Here is an 18,448-nt window from a genome sequence, read left to right as displayed (position 1 = left end):
AAATTGTTAATTACCTTTGTTCAGCAGTCACTGATGTCTCCATAAAGCTGATGCAGATGTCGCTAACCCTGACTAATCCAGCCTTAGAACTAATGAAATGAAAACTACAAAATGAAGGGATTTTAAATCAAGCTTAGTGTCTGGGGGATTCTAGTTCATAAAGAGCACTTGTCCCTTTTCTCTTAAAACTTTATTTGTTTTCTTAAAATGTACACTGGCATCTAATTGTAACATTCAGGAAAAGGGTTACAACAAATACCAGCTGTCATAAGAGCAGGAATAACGTCAGATGCATCGGCAATGCCAAATTAACTTAGCTGGAAATGCAGCAGTTGTGCCATCAGCAGTAGAGTGGCATTCCTGTGCTTCATGCTGAGCTATGGAGGGTGCAAGGGAAACATTTTGTGGCAGAAAAGAGACTCAACCTTCACAGCAGCAATCCCATCCGCACAGTGCCACCCATAAAATACGTACCACCTCTCAGCAGGCAGCTTCTGCCAGTGCTGACCCAGGATAACAGAGACAGCACAGTGCTGGAGTAGGCTGATTTTGTCCTGGCCTGATTATATTAGTGGGGGCAGGTGTAAAAGGTAACTAATTGTACTCAGCCTCACTTGTTAAATCTGTCTCCCCTCCCAAACCTTATAAAAGCTCTTTTTCTCTTTGTAGTGGGGAATTTGTAGAAGGGAGGAGGGTGCAGCAGACTATAATTCTGTTGGAGCAGACAATTCAGACAGATCCACTGCAGGGGGATTACTTCTGCTGAGGCTCATGTGAAACCCACTGATACACAGGTAGTGCTATCCGTCTCCAGGACTACCCCCACCAACCTAGATCAGGCTATGAATGCCTGGGCTGTAAGGTCATGCTTGAATTGTTAATATCTTGCTGCCATGGGAGATTATCTTGTGTGTGTTTGAATCTAGTGGCCTTCTGTTTGCAGTCAATTGTGGGAAAACTTGCTTGTTGTTCTGGAGGAGTAGTGAGAAGGCTCTGGAAAACATCACAATTTCACTGCTTTGTTTTCCTTGCTGCAAAGCGAGACAGTTAAAGAGGAATGCATGTTCCAACCCACAGGCCATCTGGGAAACAAGAGGGGAGTTAAGGCTAAGAAAGCCTACCAGAGAAAAGAGGTTGGGGATGGACTGCCAACATCTAGTCCTGAGGATGTGATGCTTTGACAGGAAAACCCTAAGGGCACATTTTATAAGATGTGGGTAAGCTGAAGTGTCAGATGACATTGGTGCAACAACTCTGTATGTACTGACTACAGGTATTATATACAGACATGCCCCAACTTACTCGTGTGCTGGATGTGCACCTGGTTCTTGACTAAAATGCTATCGATAACCTCCTGCTATTTATTTTCTACTGCATTTTGGGAAGTGTGATAACACATTCTTTTCAACAGAACTGCAAAGAAATTGGTGGCCTCATTGTGAGTTTCAGCCCCTCAGAGGAAAGACTCTACGAAATTCAGTCCTCAATTAAAAATGTGCCACAGGTCACATCACTTACTGCACAAAATTATATGAAAAATTGTCAGACAAATGCTGAGGAGTGAATTGTGAAGCTGCAGTCTTACAGAAGCTGTTTTCTGTAGCTGGCAGTGGGAAGATTCTATTCTGTATGTTTCCTTCCATAGCAATGTAAAATATTTTGTAAAGGAAGGGTGAAAGTGATTTGTCTATGTTCATGTCTGGCTTCAAAACCTGAAGAAGAGTTGGATTTAATTGGAGATGACGATTTTTTGTCCTTTCTTAATTGGGGGGTGAATCTCATCTTTTGCACTTTGGATTATAACTTACAAGAGGAAGTTGCAGGATGCTCATGACCTTTTATCTTATTTTCTCCCAGAACAAAAGCTAATTACAGCTTTTGAGTAAAGGAAGGAAAGCAAAGGAACCATTTGAAAGCATATAACCAAAAGTTGTTTGTTTGGTTTCTAGCCATCCATATTTGCATTTAAACGATGTTTGCAAGTAGGTATAAGTTATTAGAGCAGCTATAATATTCCATTCTAACTTGGTGAGTTCCAACTAACTTTTGCTGCATGGATTACTATTTGCTTAACTTAATCATTAAATGATTGTTCTTCCACCATAACTCTCTGCTGTTCAAACAATTGCAGGTGTAAAGCTGAGATGGGAGCACAGCCCCCAGTGAAGGACAACCTCCTTCATTTGCTACTGACCATACCCCTTACACTGAAAGGCTGCAACGCATCTGGCTAGTGTTAAGGATGTATTCATAATTATGAAATTCATTTTGCCTTTCTCAGTGGATACAGAGAAGCCAAGAGACAGATGGACATTGAAGTGCTCTGGAAGGTGACATATCATTTTATGTCAAAGGCTCATGCTCAACTTTGTAAGGAAGCATGGTGCTACCCCTAAGGTAACATCCTTATTACCACGTATTATGAAAAATTGAAAGCAAATCTGTAATAACATCAATTTTATGACACTTGAGAAGACCAGTTTGTTCTGGGAAATAAAAAAACAAACATAGAAATGAGTAGATCTGTAGGAATTACTTCTCCAGAAGCACTGGGCAAAATGAAAAGTATAAACTCCTTGCATTCCTGCCTAAAGTGAGAGGCTGTTAGTCATTACAGAGTGGGCTCTTAAGTTATTCAGAATTTCTGTATGTGCCGAATTGTTTTTCTGTGCTTATAGGAGAATGTAACAGTTTGAGAACAAGCAGTACTTTTTCATGTTACTTTGAGGATGGAATTAAAATAATGAGTATTTACTTTAATTTTGTATATTCTAAATGCTAAAGCTAAGCTTACAGAACAGCTGAACCTAATTTAGATGTGTCAATAGCCATGTAATATCATCTTCCTCCTCCTCAGTTAATTAATACTAATTCAAAAGATTGAATTATCAGCCTAGAAAAAGGGCACCTATCTTTGGAACTGTTTATAATTCATTATGTCTTCAAAATTAAATAAGAAAATAAATGTAGAAGTGAATAATTAACAGCAGCTGCCACATTCTGTCTCTCTCCTTTGCAGTTAAGGAAGATGAACTGTTTTGAATATGAAGATGTGGCACACAGCAGTAGAACAAAGTTATTTTGTGCTCTGTTTGCCTGCAAGATTTGAGGTAGTTTGAAACAACTTTTGCAAAAACACCTTGCCTGGGGTTGCAATCACACTTAGTAAGAATTAGTGATTTTGTCAGCTACAATTTAGAAATACTTGCTGAAGGTTTGAGAATGCTGAACACTATACAGGAAAGAAAATGGAGTACCTATCCATCATGTTAATGTATCCTCTTTTTTCATTAAAAAATTGAACAGTCCCCATCAAGTGGGGGTGTGCCCCTCTGTGTGTTCCCTATTAATTCCTCTCAGACTTGGAGGTCTTGGCCTAATTTGTTTTTAAGAGCATCACAAGGTTTCCCTATTGACCCCTGAATAGGGAAACATCCTCCAGCCAGAAGTTTGCTTCATGACAACCCTCCAATATTTCCCTCTAAGCAGCACTGAATGAGGCAATAGTGTTTTGGAGGGCAAAGTAACTGTGTAAGTAATGACAACAAAACACGCATCTCCTTCCTACCATGGTGTACTTTTGTGCCAGAGGCTTTTTGCTGTTATGGTTCCTACAGTGAGCTGGTCAGGATTGTTTTCTTTCCTCTTTACAGTGTGGAAGTTGACACGTGCACTGAAAGCACTAGAGGGGCACTTCTCAGCTCCCTGTTCTCAATAGGATTCAAAGTCCAACTTGGCTGTTTGCCCTGGGCTGAAGCATGCAAAGATTAGAGGAGTTGTGTGCAGATAGCAGCTTTAGACAACTTAACCCATCATCTAACCTGCCACTACTCTGAGCAGATGAGTTGTTATTCCCTTACAACAATTACATGCCAGTATCACCTAATAATTTACTGAGAAAATGATAAACTTGAATTTTCAAAGTTGGTGGAGTTAAACCTCATAACAATATGTTATATATGGGAACAGAGGTACCTGGATTAATGCTTTTGTCTTGCAACCCTTTCCACCTGACTTCAGTCAAATTTTCCCTTTTGTGACATGTAGTTTCTTCACAATGCACCGAAGTTTGTAAATTGACATCTTTATGCAAGGAGTAAAAGCTTTTTTAAAAAATTAATGCTAGTTATGAATATGAAGACTGCTGCTTTTTTTTTTTTCCTCCTGACAAACATGTGAATAGAAGTTTCAAAATTATTTTTATCTAAGGAAAAAATGCATCTTTAGAACCTAAGTTTCAGAACAAGGAAGAACATTTAAATATTCAAAAGGAACCTACAGATTTTCTAGAAACAAAGAAGGAGAAAAGACAAAATTTAGCTTACCTGGTCTCCTTTTGGCTGGAAATAAGCCAACCTATGTCAAAATTTGCATTTACCTGCAACCTTATATTATTTATTTTCCCCAGGTAGAAAAAGAGATGGTTTACAGTTTTCAAAATTAAAAGTATCCTGAAAACATAATTCTACTTCACAGATCTTCTGATAGGCTCAGACATGACCAGGTCTGCAACATCAGGCTCAGCTAATTGCCTGGGAATCTGGCAGCATGTTTGGAGGAGCCTTTGGATTCCTCCCTGCTGCAGCCCAAAGTGTGATGTTCAAGATGGTGTTGATGGTTGGAGCACAACCAAATGCCTCATTTTATCCAGGTTTCCCCTTCTCTATCTATTTTCACTGACTGTGCTTCTCCCATACACCCCAAATTGATGACTGGTATGCCAAGGCAAAAACAATATGAATGCAGGATCAGTGAAAGCGGTAGGGGAAATAGCATGATGCATGTGATACACACGCATCCAATGGTTCAGAAAGTAGTAAGTCACAACGAAAGCAAAGGCAGAGTATAAAGATTTCATAGCTATAAAAACTTGGCCTGATGTACTCACGTTTTACTGCTAGATTGAAATAATGTGAAGTACAACTTCAGGTATCTCATACAAGAAAATGAAAGCTAAACAAACAGCTTTCATTGGAAAACACAATTATCAGTGCAACATGAACAACTGCTCAAAGTGTCAAAGCATAATGAACAAATGTTCTACTCATTTAATTCAAGTTTATCTTTTGTATTTATTTGCACAATACAAATCATTAAACACGTTCTTTTCAGTTTCCACTGTAGACTTTTACATACTGTTTTCAGTTGCTTTGGCTTGTCTGTACCATCACAATCTTCTTATCTGGTGTTTGACATTCACATGCCAGCATGGATTATACCTTAGTGTCATACATGTAGTGATCATAGCCAATTAGAACAAATACTGTGTTTTGTACAGAATATTTAAAGCAAAATAAAAGCTTGAGAGCTTTTTTTTTTTTTTTTTTACAGCCTTGCTGGGGTGTGAAATGGTGTACCTTTCAAAAAAGCTTAAAATCATTATCTTCTGGACAAATAGTGAAACAATGAGCTCTGTACATAGATAACACCACCAGGTACTGATTATATGATCACCTTTTTCTAGAATACACCAAATAAATACAAGCAATAAATGCAACATAAGCTGTTGTCAGCTACCTACTCTAACTCATGCCTGTGAAAATACATATGGGCATGTTGTGAATATTTAAACAGTAAAGTGCTTTTAACATCGAGCAAGTAAATACATCTAGTGTCGTACCACAGGCAAACAGCGTGTTCATTTTGGACAAAATAGTCTCCATGCAATTAGTCAGCAGCAATCCCCTGCATTCATTTACAATATTAAACTAGTATAATATCACTTCAGTCATATAGGGTTTTAAAGTCAGGATACAGTGTATCACTTACAAAACTCAACCAATGCTCTATATTAACATACATTTTGAGCATTGCTACAGCAGGGTGTTCTGTTTTTTTTTTTTTTTATTTATTTTATTTTATTTTTTTTTATTTTTCTTTTTAAGCCAAACCTTTGGTAGTATAAATGCACCGTACACTGAAGGTACCACTGAACCAATATGACCTCATTATGCAGCTGACAGGAATGGGAAGAAGAAAAAATCAAAAGCAAATTTAATGGCTTTATGCACTGTGCTCCTCCAGTCATGCTCTATTTTCACATGCCTCCCTGCAGGTAGGAGTTTAGACATGCAATTCAAGCAAGTGATTGCTTTCAGTTCAAAGACAGGCCATTTACTGCCAAGACGACCTTCCAGAATTGTGCTGAATTCAATTATACTTCCCTGCCTCAAATTCAACAACACTTTCTTAAACTCATTGCTTGCCTTCAGCACAATATCTTTGGTTATGTCATCTTCCTCTACTGACTTGGTTCCGTTTTTGCTGCTGAAAGGCATACCCACAGTTATTTCAAATTTGTACCGATCAAACATTTTCATGTGGCAGTTATGCTTCGTCAAATACTTGAGACGACACAATTCTTCCTCCTCCATAGTGACATTTTTGGGGTCACAGAGAGGGTATGTTTCACCATACAAGCATCTCATCCAATCACCAATAAAAAGTGGAAGCATATTTATTGCAGATTCTGCACTATTGTCAATTTCTGTAACACGCACATATTTGAACCGCCCAGTCCACGTCACTCTGTGTCCTTCCAGATGACTACATAAAATTTGAGTGCGTGCCATGTTAGTCTCCTTCCACGATCGGGGTCCACAGAGGAAAGCATACTGATTCCATGTCAACGTGGAGTTGTAAACTTTCATTCCCTCTGACCGATACACATAGAACCAACAAAACAACACTACAGCTGTAATCCACACCAAAATGAGTTTCACAATTGAGCTTCGAGTAAGGGATTTAACCATTTCAACTACAGAGAAGTTGACTTTTGTCCACCATCGGAAGAGCAGAGGAACAGCACACAAAACTAGAGTCACTACGATTTTCACGAGCTCCAGGGATACAAACCATTTAATGAAATGGACAAGACACATCAATGCAATGCCTACGCCTAGCACTGGGAGTGCAAAGAGAAACAGAAAATAGCCAATTGATGCACGAATAAGCCCAATGCCAGAGGACTCCTGCAGAATGACCACAGAGAGTTCACACCACATAAAGCAGACTAGATATGGGACCAGGTAACAGTAGGTGCCTTTAAAATTCCGTAGTTGTGCCATTCTAAAGAAAAGATAAAACAAATACAAGAACAAAAGGCATGGGATACTTACATTTATCACAAAGAAATGGCCTACAGGAACAGTGAAGAAAGTTTTACCTAAGAATTTCAAGAAACCAAAATTCCCAGGTAATACCTGCAATAGGGATAAGCAACCAGTTGCTATCTCGGTCATTAATGCTCTTCGTGTATAAGGTTCTGCACATGTGCTTAAACTCATGTAACTTGTCACCGTGAAGAAAACGGAGATGGTAGCTAACTCTGAGCACGGTATACAGTCTTTGCTTGCTATAGGGAAGGAAAAAATTACAAAGAACACAGAGAGTAAAAAATATATGTATGGCTCTAAGTGATTCCATCCAAAGTTCACTTCAGCTTGCTCAACATCTAGGTTTGGTTCAAAACGAAGGAGTAAGTCAGTCAAAGTGCGGAAGTTTTCCCAGGCCTTACTGTCCTGAAAAACTTTCAGTGTGCAAATAACCATAGAAATGAAGGACAAATAGAATATGACTAATGGAATAATGAAGGCAAAAAAATCAATTGTCAGATTACTGATGATGAAGAAGAAGATGAGAGCATTGATATGGTGTGTTGGAATAATGGTAGACAACCAGTGCATTCCTGCCTTTGATGCCATATCTATCAGATATTCTTTAATTTCCATAATGGCATGAAGTGGGTATTTTACAACCTGGAAAGAGAGAGAGAGAGAAGCATTTTATTTATGAGCAGGTTTGTATCTGTATATCACAGATGATCATAGCTGAAGCAGTAGCAGTAAATTATCTAACCTTAGTTGACATGAAAAGATATTTATTTGAAAAGAATGTTGCCAATAAAATGAGATTACTTTGTCTGATATTATTAGATCTGTTTTGATTAATTCAGTCAGGTGAAGCACAGAGGCTATTTTGATTTCAGGAAAGATGAATTTCATTACCTTTGACACATAATTAAATGGCTTCCTTGTCAAATACTCCGCTCTGCTAACTTCTTACTGAAGATAATACAGAACTACAGCCATGTAGTTAATCTTAAATCATTACTTGAGGTGTGAGTACCGTAGCTTTAAAGCATTTAACTCTACCACTGTTCTGCAGGGATTATGTTATACATTCTAATGAAAAGGACTTACACAAAGTCTTTACAGCTGTGGTTTATCTTTAAGAAAAAAATCCTTCCCAAGTAGCTATGGATGCAGCTGTCAAAATCTGTTTTGTAAACAGCAGGAATACCTTTATATTTATATGCACGTGTGTATTTGCATGTAGTAATTACAGCTATTCTTTTAACCTCATAAGAGTAACTGTAAATGGTCTTAAAATTCTATCTATCTTATGGCATTTCCCAATTCAGTCATATGACAACAGAAGAAATGCTGGATCAATTCCTCTGCGAATCACACACAATCTCTGAGCTACAAAAAGTTACAGGATTATTTTTTTCCAAACAATTATTGAAATATTACCATCTGCACGTTAGATACTGCAAGCAAACCCTCCCCCGTAAAAAGCCAATTTTCAATGTTGTCCCAGAACTTATGCTTTTATATTATTTGCAGCAGTGGGAAGTCCAAGAATGCTTCAGTGAAGATCTATATGCATTGTGATGAAATGGGGTAACAAATACAATGACTTTGGCATAAGCCTGTTTATTAGCAGAAGTATCCATGTTGTTCTTTATAAATGCACATATTTCAGAATAATAGTTATTCAAAATATTGGAAAAAAGACTCCCCCATCCCCTTTTTAAAATACAAACATAAAAACATAAAAAGTCAGAAAACCCTACCATATTAGAATGGACAACAAAACAACAACAATGACAACAAACTCATGTCAGTAGCCAAAAACCTGCTTCCTCACTTGAAATTTACACTGGTATTGAATGCATGCTCCTTAATTTTCCCTTCTTCTTTCACTACACTTGGAGAATTACCAGTATAGAAAGCCACTGACACTAAATTTCATCATTCTTGAATTCCTTCATAATCCAACCCTTTTATACTTAAGGTTATGGATAATTTTTCCCACCTTCTTGTTCCTGTTTATGTAAGAAAGATATGAAGTATATAAAAGTAAGTGTAATAAAAATGTGGCTGTTATGATTGGGCCATTTGAATCCTCTTTGAGATCTAATGAAGTCATATTGTCCCCTTGCAAGGAAAACCATTATTCCTCTCTCTTAAATATATGGCTTGTATATATGAAACTGTAAACACATATGTGAAGTAAATTTTAAAACCAAATTGTAACAAGAATTCTCATACTGTTCTACTGAGACTAAACATCAGCTTTGAGAGTCGAGTGTAAGCCACCTCTGTCTGAAATGTGCAAGTTGAGAGTTCTTCAAAATAACCTGTTCATTATTGTCTGTTTACCTTCAGTCGCAGGGGTAACTCTTCAGGAGTCTTCCCTGCCAGTTCATCATCTTCCTCTTCCTGCATAATCAGGTTAGATGGGATGATTCCCTTTGCATATTTCTTGGTAATCTCCACAAAGTCATCCAGAGCAATGAATTTTTTAGCTAAGAGACAAAATACAGATTTTTAGATAAGTAGTATCCCTACAACACTATCCTGATTATATGCATTGGAATATTTATTTTAAAATCAAAGAATATCCCGAGTTGAAAAGGACCCACAATGATCATTGAGTCCAACTCCTGGCATCACACAGGTCTACCCAAAAATTCAGACCATATGACTAAGAACACAGTCCAAACACTTCTTAAACTCCAACAGACTTGGTGTCATGACTACATCCCTGGGGAGCCTGATATTTTCTTCCCTGTTATTAAAGATCTACTCTGAGCTTCAAAAACTGAACTACTGATAACACAGGCTTCCCTAGCAACTTGCTCCAAGATCTGTGCTGAAAACAACCAGCTGCTTTTGCCAGCAATATATGACTACTCTAAATCTTGTCAGACCAGCAGGTAATTTTATTTTACTTATAAGTAGGAAAACAGAGTGACTGTAGCTTTTCTGCAAGTATTCCAACGAAAACAGACTGCTGGATTAGGCTACACAGTTTTAATCACAAGTTATCATAGCTCCGAGAACTTTGAGAGAAATCTTTAACATCACATTGAAAAGAAATAATTGTACAGCAACAGTGATGATTCATCTGTGCACTACTGATTGAAAATTGACTTCTGATTAGGTGTTTAACAGATATTTTTCACAATTTCATACCTTAGACAGATGTAATCATGGGAAGCATCCAATTATTTATAACTACAGGTCTACAAGTTACTTTAGTGTATTAATTTAATATGCTTTGTCTACGCATAGTCCTCCCTCAAACTATATTAACTATGATTTAAAATACCCAGCCACAAAATACACTTCGCGCTGTTGTACACAAAGTTCTATCACTGCCTATTTGTACAGTATCTGAATATGAAGCATGATTTATTTACTGGTATGATGCATCTTTTCCACTAACATTTTGTCACCAACTTGTTAATACTGTTGCAATTCAGTGGCAACACACTGCAGCACACAACACAATGAAGGCTTTTGCTAGAGGCTCTCAGACAAATATCTCAAGAGTTTCAGAACAGAGTAGGCTAAAATCAAGTGAGATGCTTTCTCTCAAAGTACAGAAAGAAAGTGAGATAGTAATCGAGGAAACTGAAATAGTGATCTGTAACAAACACATCAGTTTAAAATGATTAAGTTCTGTAACATCATTACATTGGTGTTCCCTGAGCTCTCACTACAAGGGGAAGGTCAGGGAGCAAGTGACACTGTTGTGCAATATCAGGAGCACAAGGACACAAACACTGATGGCCAGAGGATCTGGAAATCCTTACCCACTCCTGTGAGTAGAAGGGAAGCAAGAGATTACTTCAGAGATCTGTAGGGATGCTGCAAGATGACTTATACACTGCTTCAAACTCTTTTCATAGCCAGTGCCTTGAATTAGCATGGATTAGCCAGTTTCTATGGTAGACAAGCTTGATGTCGTTTGTAAAGTAGGATAATTAACAGCAACTTTTTCCATACACTAAAAGCAAATGACACTGCTGTAGATATGAAAGACTTTTGAATGACAAAGATCTGTAACACACCTCCTACGCAGTCAGTTTAGCTAGTCAGCTGATAAAAAGATACGAAAGCTGGCCTGCTTAATACTAGTTTAAGATTTTAAAGAGACAGAAAACTGAATTGATTCACTAAGTTTAACACCAGAGGATTAGTGGGTTTGAGCCTATTTTTCTTCAACTTTTACAAAGATAGAATTTATGGAAGCTACTTAATATTAAAAAGATACAAATATTTTATAAAAACCTGTAGATACAGAACAAAAAACACTCGTGTCAAGATACCTGCTACAGGAAGAGGTGTGTTAAAGGAGTTCAATGGAAAAATGGCAACGTACAATTTATCTTTTCCTTCAGTCTCACAACTTGGATGTTTTCTTCTCCTATTTTATATATATATATATTTTTATTTTTTTATTTTTCCATTGTATGAGCCTGTATGCCCTGAAAAATACCACATGGTATGCCTCCCAAGAAGCACTTTAGTTTTCTCCTAGCTATTCTTTTCTTTCACCAGCTGTAGGGCTGCACCACTGGCATACACAGATCAGGGAGGCTCCTCACTTGTCGTTGGTGAGCTCCAGGTCAGGCCCAATACCAAACAGGCCATCTACATTTACTGTTGTCTTTGGACATGGTGTGCAAGCTTCTGGTGTGCAATAAGCAAGCAGACCTGACTAGAACCTCACAAAAGTTCCTTAAAGGCACTCCTACAAGATCATGGTTCCTGAGAGGGCGAGTTATTAATTTACTGTGTATAGATGCCCTGCAAAGTGTAATGGCATGTATATTCTCAAGCATGCAATGACTGTCCGTTGACAAACATCAGCTTTAATATTCTATTTATGCCTTCATTAAGGAGACCCCAGATCAGGTATCTGAGAACATGCTACTGGTTTAAACATTATCTTCCAAGCATTGGCAATGTATTAAAACTGAAGGAAAAATTTCCTGTTGGCAAGAGAAATGCAGAAACTCTGTGGATCAGAGAAGTAAATGCAGGATAGTAACAGCTGTCTTGCTCATCCATGAAAAGATAAAAGCTCTCTAGAGGAGAAGGTAACAGCTTAACTCCTACTTTAAGTGTTTGATGAAAACTTTTCGTTTTTAAATGTTATTAGTATTTTGTCACCCAAGTGTCTCTCAAATTGATATAAAAAGCGTATGTTGTAGATTCTACTTTATTATTCATAGATTTTTTTTCTTCAATTTGGTTATGACAAATTTCCCTGCCTCCCCCATCCGCCATAGGAAAAGAAAAATATGCACATCAATTTCTGCCTACGCTTACGTGTAGGTTCATTTACTCTCCTGTTATTTTATCTGCCATTTAAGCCTTAAAAAAAGAGGGGGGGGAATGGGGGGAAGCTAGTTCCTTTTCTAAAACTTTGAATTACTGAAGAATTGAGAACAAGTGACTTGCTTTGCACCCATGCTCTATCAGCACGTGTTGTTTCAGCTAAGGAATGGAAAGAGCACCAGTGTCATCCAGTGAACACCTGTGCGATGTAACTCCAATGAACTCACATACATCTGCTTTACAATACGATGACCAGTGAAACACAGCAATTTTATCCTTATCCTATTCTGTGCTTTCCAAAAGTGGCAAATTAGTTACAGGAACATCTGGCCTACTCTCACAGAAATTTTGACAGGACTAAAAGTTTGGTCTTCAAAATACTATGTCTCCCTATCATGACTCCCTCACTTATATACACAACCATGTGTCCCTCCTCCACTTTTATTTCTATTAGAATTAACAAATCTGAAATACTTTGTTCTTCTTTGGAGTGCCAGTTGTATAACTTGATTCTGAACTCACCTGTGTAATGAACACAATCCTTGAAGGTACAGGCCAAACTGAGCTGTTGAAATGTAAATTTAATCTTTCAAGTGGTTTAAATGCACAAAACCCAGGTTTGGCTCACCAATCCACATATGACACCTTAGCTGTGTGTATTTTAAGCTACAGATATATTATACAGTACTATAGAATCATAGAATCATAGAATATCCTGAGTTGGAAGGGACCCTTAAGGATCATCAAGTCCAACTCTTGACACCGCACAGGTCTACCCAAAAGTTCAGACCATGTGACTAAGTGCACAGTCCAATCTCTTCTTAAATTCAGTCAGGCTCGGTGCAGTGACCACTTCCCTGGGGAGCCTGTTCCAGTGTGCAACCACCCTCTCTGTGAAGAACCCCCTCCTGATGTCAAGCCTAAACTTCCCCTGCCTCAGCTTAACCCCGTTCCCGCGGGTCCTGTCGCTGGTGTTAATGGAGAAAAGGTCTCCTGCCTCTCGACACCCCCTTACTAGGAAGTTGTAGACTGCAATGAGGTCGATTGTTAATTGATTGTTAATTGATTGTTATGCTCTGGTAAAAGATGTATTCAAGTGGAGAGAATATCTGTCCAGGCTTGGAGTCAATCATATGCAGTCAGTAGAACCTGGCTCAAATAACAAAACCAGTTTCTGACACTAGGTCCTTACTGCTTCAAAAATGAGCAGCTAGGTTCATTTGATGCTAGACACTGCCCCTCTGGTAGTCTACCCAGGGCCTAGAAGGGACATACCTCCAATCTCTAATGACCTAATAGGTGGGCTGGCAGGAAACTGGCCATCCAGAAAATGACAGGTCCAAGTTTGAGGTTTGATAGGAAGGTTTTGAGAGCTCTCGCTTTGTCACAGCCTGCCAGTTTTCTATGCCCAGGAGAGAGCTCTACTCTTTTTCTTCTCATGGTTTTATTCTCCATCTGAACACATAGAAACTGGCTTCAAAGTCTCAATTCTCCCCACACTGTGATCAAATAAATGAAGTAGTATCGAGGCTCATTCTGATCTCTCCACTCTAATTTATGTACCAGAGCTCTATGATGTGGAATATTTAACAGTTTTTCAATAATTGATCCAGAGTTTGTATAAACTAATGCATTTCAAGAAAAATGAGATTTTCACGACATGTGATTAATTAAACCTTGCTAGATAACATACTTTGAAAAGTATACATGCTGTACTGTTTGCAAACCATTTTCTTAATTTAAAGTCTTCTTTAATTTTAACCTGTTTTGCTTTTTTTTTTCCCCCAGTTATAAAAGTAATTAACACATCTAAGTATTAGCAGCACAAGCATACTATTAGCACAGAAATTCAGAGTAAGCCAGTGCAATGCTCCACAAAGTCCAATCTCCTTTGACACCATTGATAATGCCCTAGAGGAAGATCATAACCACAATCATCTGTTTTTTTCATGAAATCCATAGAAAACTTATCTCCTTTAGAACTGAAAACCACAAAACATTCATATTGAACGCATCCTTAATTTTATTTGCCACTCCTCTTTTGCCAGTCCTCAATTTTCTGCTAAGCATTTTAATACTTTGGGCAAAGTGGAGACAGTCTTTCCTGTTCTTTTAATTAGGTTTTGAATTTCCTTTTTTTTTTTTTTTTTTTTTTTCCTCATATTGCACATCTACTCTTGTATTGCAAGTGAATCTATCTAAAGCTCTTTTTCATTAGCTTCTGATGGGATTCTTCTTCTGACCTTTTCTACTACACCACCTATAAATAATCCCAATGTTAAGAACCTATTATACGCCCAACCAGTCACCCATATCTTTTAAGCTATTCATGACTGGGATCAGACTTGTAAGTTTTCAGGTCTATTCATTCTGTTTTCTGTGCTATTATGACAAACAACAGAACTCTCAGTTGCATTCCCACTCATTGGAGAGAGGGAGTTTTACCTCCAGGGGTTCCTTCCTCATCCAACAAGTGCAAACGAGACTGCAGAAAATATGCAGTAGGACTACTAATGATTTGACTTTCCTCCTGAGGGCCCAGGAGCATGGCTATATTTCTTAGGTATGTGGGGCTAGAGAGAACTTTATTGCAAGTCCAGCCCTCCCAACCCTACAAAACTCAGATTTGACTCCATGGGTCTGAACCATGTGCACTGAGTGGTTTAGTTCTCCCCACTACATGAACTGAGTTGTTCCTCTCTATTTAAGTTACAAAAGGAGTATCTCAGTACATCTTTCTTATATAAATTCTTTAACAGATACAAAAACACAAACATTATTTATGAGGGAAAGGCAAACAGAAGCAAGGCAAATAGAATGAGGGATCTGTCCACATTTAAAGATTGCATAATTCATTCCCTTATTGTAATCAGAAAGCTTACTGCAATTCATAAGTAAAAAAATACTGAAAGTGCAATTTATTTATTTAGCATTGAATAGCTTTTTAAGTGCTCGAATAGGAAGAACATAAAGATGACAAGTTACATGCAAACACCTTTTAGCATACTAATCACTGACAAGTTGATGAGAATGGTAACATCTTCTACAACTTCACATGCAGATCAGTTACATTTACCTTGCACACATAATGAATAGACGCCATCAGTTTATAGCAACCCAAACTTGCTATACAGCCTTACTCTGGCAGCACAGAATTGTTTAGCAAAACTAAACAGAAACTAAACTACAAAGATTGAAAGAAGCACCATGGACTCACATTCACTGCTCACTAATCGCTCCAGCATCCTTCTCTGCTTCTGCACTGACTTTGGGACTGGGCCGGGTTGCTTCTCACCACCTGGTTCAATAACACAAGTTCACGGAAAGTCAAAGCAGTCAATTAAAGTAGTCAAACAAAAACTAGAAGGTTATTAAAGCTATAATATCTGTATAATAGTATTTTGTCAAACTTAGCACAAGACAAGCATATATATACAAACGCAGAAAGTGGCTATATAGCTTTTTATATCATTATTGCTATACTGAAAAAAGGGAAGATCATTGACAGGTGACATATATTGTCAGAATGGCAGAATGAGACAGGTGTCTTAAATACTACATTTGCAAATTGAAATATCTGGCAAAATATAAGGTTGATTGTTAAAGAAAAAAGTTAAACACAGCAACATCATAAAACATCTATCTTCCAACGATAGCAAGTGCTGAGAATGCAGATACCTTTAATATTTTGTCATTTGTGTAAGGGCTTAACCAAATCACAACCTACAACAAGAGTTGGCAGGCCTTTAGGAAATAACTTTACTGGTCCAGAGAATACATTTATTAAAATATTAAAACATTAAAATAGACAGTCATTAGGACAGTTACTTTTTCTCAACTAAATCATACATTTCTAAATCAGGCATGAGACAGAAGTAAAGCTCTTTAGGTTTCTAGCCTGGAAGCTTATATTTCACCAATACCAGAAACAAACCTTCATTGTCAACTTGCCCAACATTTTCCAGTAGTTCAGAAACTGCTAATTGCTTCTTCTTTTTTGGATTTAATTTCCAATACATGACTAAGGCAGCTTTTCTCACAGCTCTCTCCAAGTCAGTCTCTGATGATAATTTTTTCACTTCTTGCTCATTCTCAGAAGTGATGCCTCAAGAAAAGAAAAATACTTTAGATACTATTATCCCACACTCATGCTGAAATGACAGATTTGCCCACAATTTATTTTTCTCGGTTTAGTCTGAAACTTTTGAAATTTCATTCACTTCTTGACCCCTTAAGTAAGCTACTCAAGTGCACTTCTGAGCCCATTGCTTATCAAAATCATATTACATTACTTAAGTATCAACTGTACTTCAAAAACTGTACATGACATGCATTATTCTTTTGTCTTTTTCAATTTTTGAAGCACAACAGATCAGTCAAAAGATGGTGCAGATATCTATGGTTGACGTTAAAAGCAGAAAGAATTTCATTTATTTATTTTTTAAATAAGAGTTCAGATAGTTGGCAGACAAGAGGAGCCCCATTCCAAGCGTGGGAAGCAGCATGAAGGAAGGTGTGAATCTTGAAGTGGGAGAAGACAGTGAAAAAGTCCAATTAGGAGAGAGGTTGGAAAGGGGCAAAAGAATGAAACAACAGCAGACGTGTAGGTGGTGTACGGTTGCATGTGACCTTCACAGTCAAGGAAAGAAGATTCAATGAAAGGTGGGGAGAGGAAGGCTGAGCATGAATCCCATGAAGGAATTCAAGCAAACAATTAATATAAAAAAATCTCTGCTCATAAAAGCATTTAAAATTACCTATTTGAATGTGCTGTCAGGAACTACTCACATAATTTTGCCATGAACATTTCCAACATATTTTAACCCCCTCTTTTCAGTATTGAAATGTAGAGAGCATTATTTCAGACAAAGGAGAAAGCGCAAGCAAAAAGTTCTCAGAGAACCCATACCTCTTCTGTCTGCTAGGCATCTACGTAATAACTTGACAGCCTCTCTTCGACCTTGCTTAGCAGCAAGGATGAACCAGTCAACCGCACTACAATTGTTAAGTTCTTCATCCTCCTCTTCCGCTAATCTCAAGAAATATTTTCCCACCTACAACAAGCAACAAACAGAATTCCTTTGGTTAACCTGAAATACACTCTAGTCTCTGTCTCCCTTCTCCCTCTGCTAGAATAAATTCTCTTTGAACAAAAGGTCAAAACATTTGCTCTAAGCACTAAAGAACATCGCTGTAAGTTGATATTCTTCAGAGAAAGATCACTTTCCAGAAGTGGAAGTAAGAAGGAATCGCAGTACATTTGACTAGGTCAATGAATTAGTCGCCACTGGTCTTTGGGAATCTAGAAGGATCAGGTGAAGCTCCTGGTATTACACATCGTATTAGCAGCAGTCTTTTCTTGGATGGCTTTCTTCCTATAAAAATGGTCAGACCATGTTGTTAATCTTATTTAAAATATACAATAATTAAGTGTAATTACTGGTGCCATTAACATTCTGAAATTCAGGTGAAGTAAATTGGCAGAGGGCCTTGAGATGGATGGAAGGAAGTCTCAGGAAGGAAATGCCTGACTTATAGCAGTTTAGCCACTGAAGGTCAAAGCAAACTTGTGATTAATTAGCGAATAGAATAAAACTAACATTTCTTAAGCATTAGGCAATTTAAGTGATATAGCCTGTAAAATCCCTACCATTTTGGGCTACAGAAATTATGGAACAATTGCCTGTATCACTGTCTTACACCACCTTCATTCCTTCTATAAAACTGAAATATATGGTAACATAAACACACTCAAGCAGTAGCATGAAACACTTCTGCTTATCATACCCCAAGACAAGTGTTAAGTGGCAGAGAATAGACAAAACTTCTGGACATTTTATTTGCATGTACAGAGTATCTGGGAAATGTTTTTGCTTAGTTCGCTGCACTCCTCTCTCTAAGGTCTTGTATTAATTACACCAAGAATGTAACTGAAAATAGAGTACAGCTCCATAAACCCACCATAGTATCTGCTGCAAAAACAAGGCAAAACAAAAATACAACTGACAGTTAATCTGAAACTTTGCTTTTGA

The 18,448-nt window shown here is 37.7% G+C and overlaps 1 protein-coding gene and 1 long non-coding RNA gene across 4 annotated transcripts in view; one reads left to right on the top strand and one right to left on the bottom strand.

Annotated features, from left to right (window-relative positions):
• Positions 1–639: 639 nt before the first annotated feature.
• LOC106017984 (uncharacterized) lies at positions 640–5,376 on the top strand. 2 transcript variants are annotated; one of them, XR_011809255.1, is made up of 4 exons: positions 640–794; positions 2,282–2,397; positions 3,020–3,110; positions 4,477–5,376. It is a non-coding gene; the product is annotated as an uncharacterized lncRNA (long non-coding RNA). The 2 variants fall into 2 exon arrangements; XR_001191796.5 differs by lacking the exon at positions 4,477–5,376 and having other exon boundaries at positions 3,020–3,316.
• WFS1 (wolframin ER transmembrane glycoprotein) overlaps positions 5,048–18,448 on the bottom strand; it is a 37,670-nt gene continuing 24,269 nt past the window's right edge. For both annotated transcript variants that reach the window (XM_005022420.5, XM_005022421.6), the window contains 5 exons: positions 17,326–17,470; positions 16,351–16,521; positions 15,634–15,714; positions 9,447–9,592; positions 5,048–7,757 (listed from right to left, as the gene is read on the bottom strand). In XM_005022420.5, coding sequence (XP_005022477.4) covers positions 5,949–7,757; positions 9,447–9,592; positions 15,634–15,714; positions 16,351–16,521; positions 17,326–17,470 — 2,352 coding nt within the window. In that variant the 3' untranslated portion in view covers positions 5,048–5,948. The remainder of the gene's footprint in view (positions 7,758–9,446; positions 9,593–15,633; positions 15,715–16,350; positions 16,522–17,325; positions 17,471–18,448) is intronic.

This window comes from Anas platyrhynchos, chromosome 4 (genome assembly GCF_047663525.1).
Source record: "Anas platyrhynchos isolate ZD024472 breed Pekin duck chromosome 4, IASCAAS_PekinDuck_T2T, whole genome shotgun sequence".
Taxonomy (NCBI): domain Eukaryota; kingdom Metazoa; phylum Chordata; class Aves; order Anseriformes; family Anatidae; genus Anas; species Anas platyrhynchos.
Note: the sequence above shows the minus strand (reverse complement) of the source record. Positions and strands in the feature narration are given on the sequence as shown.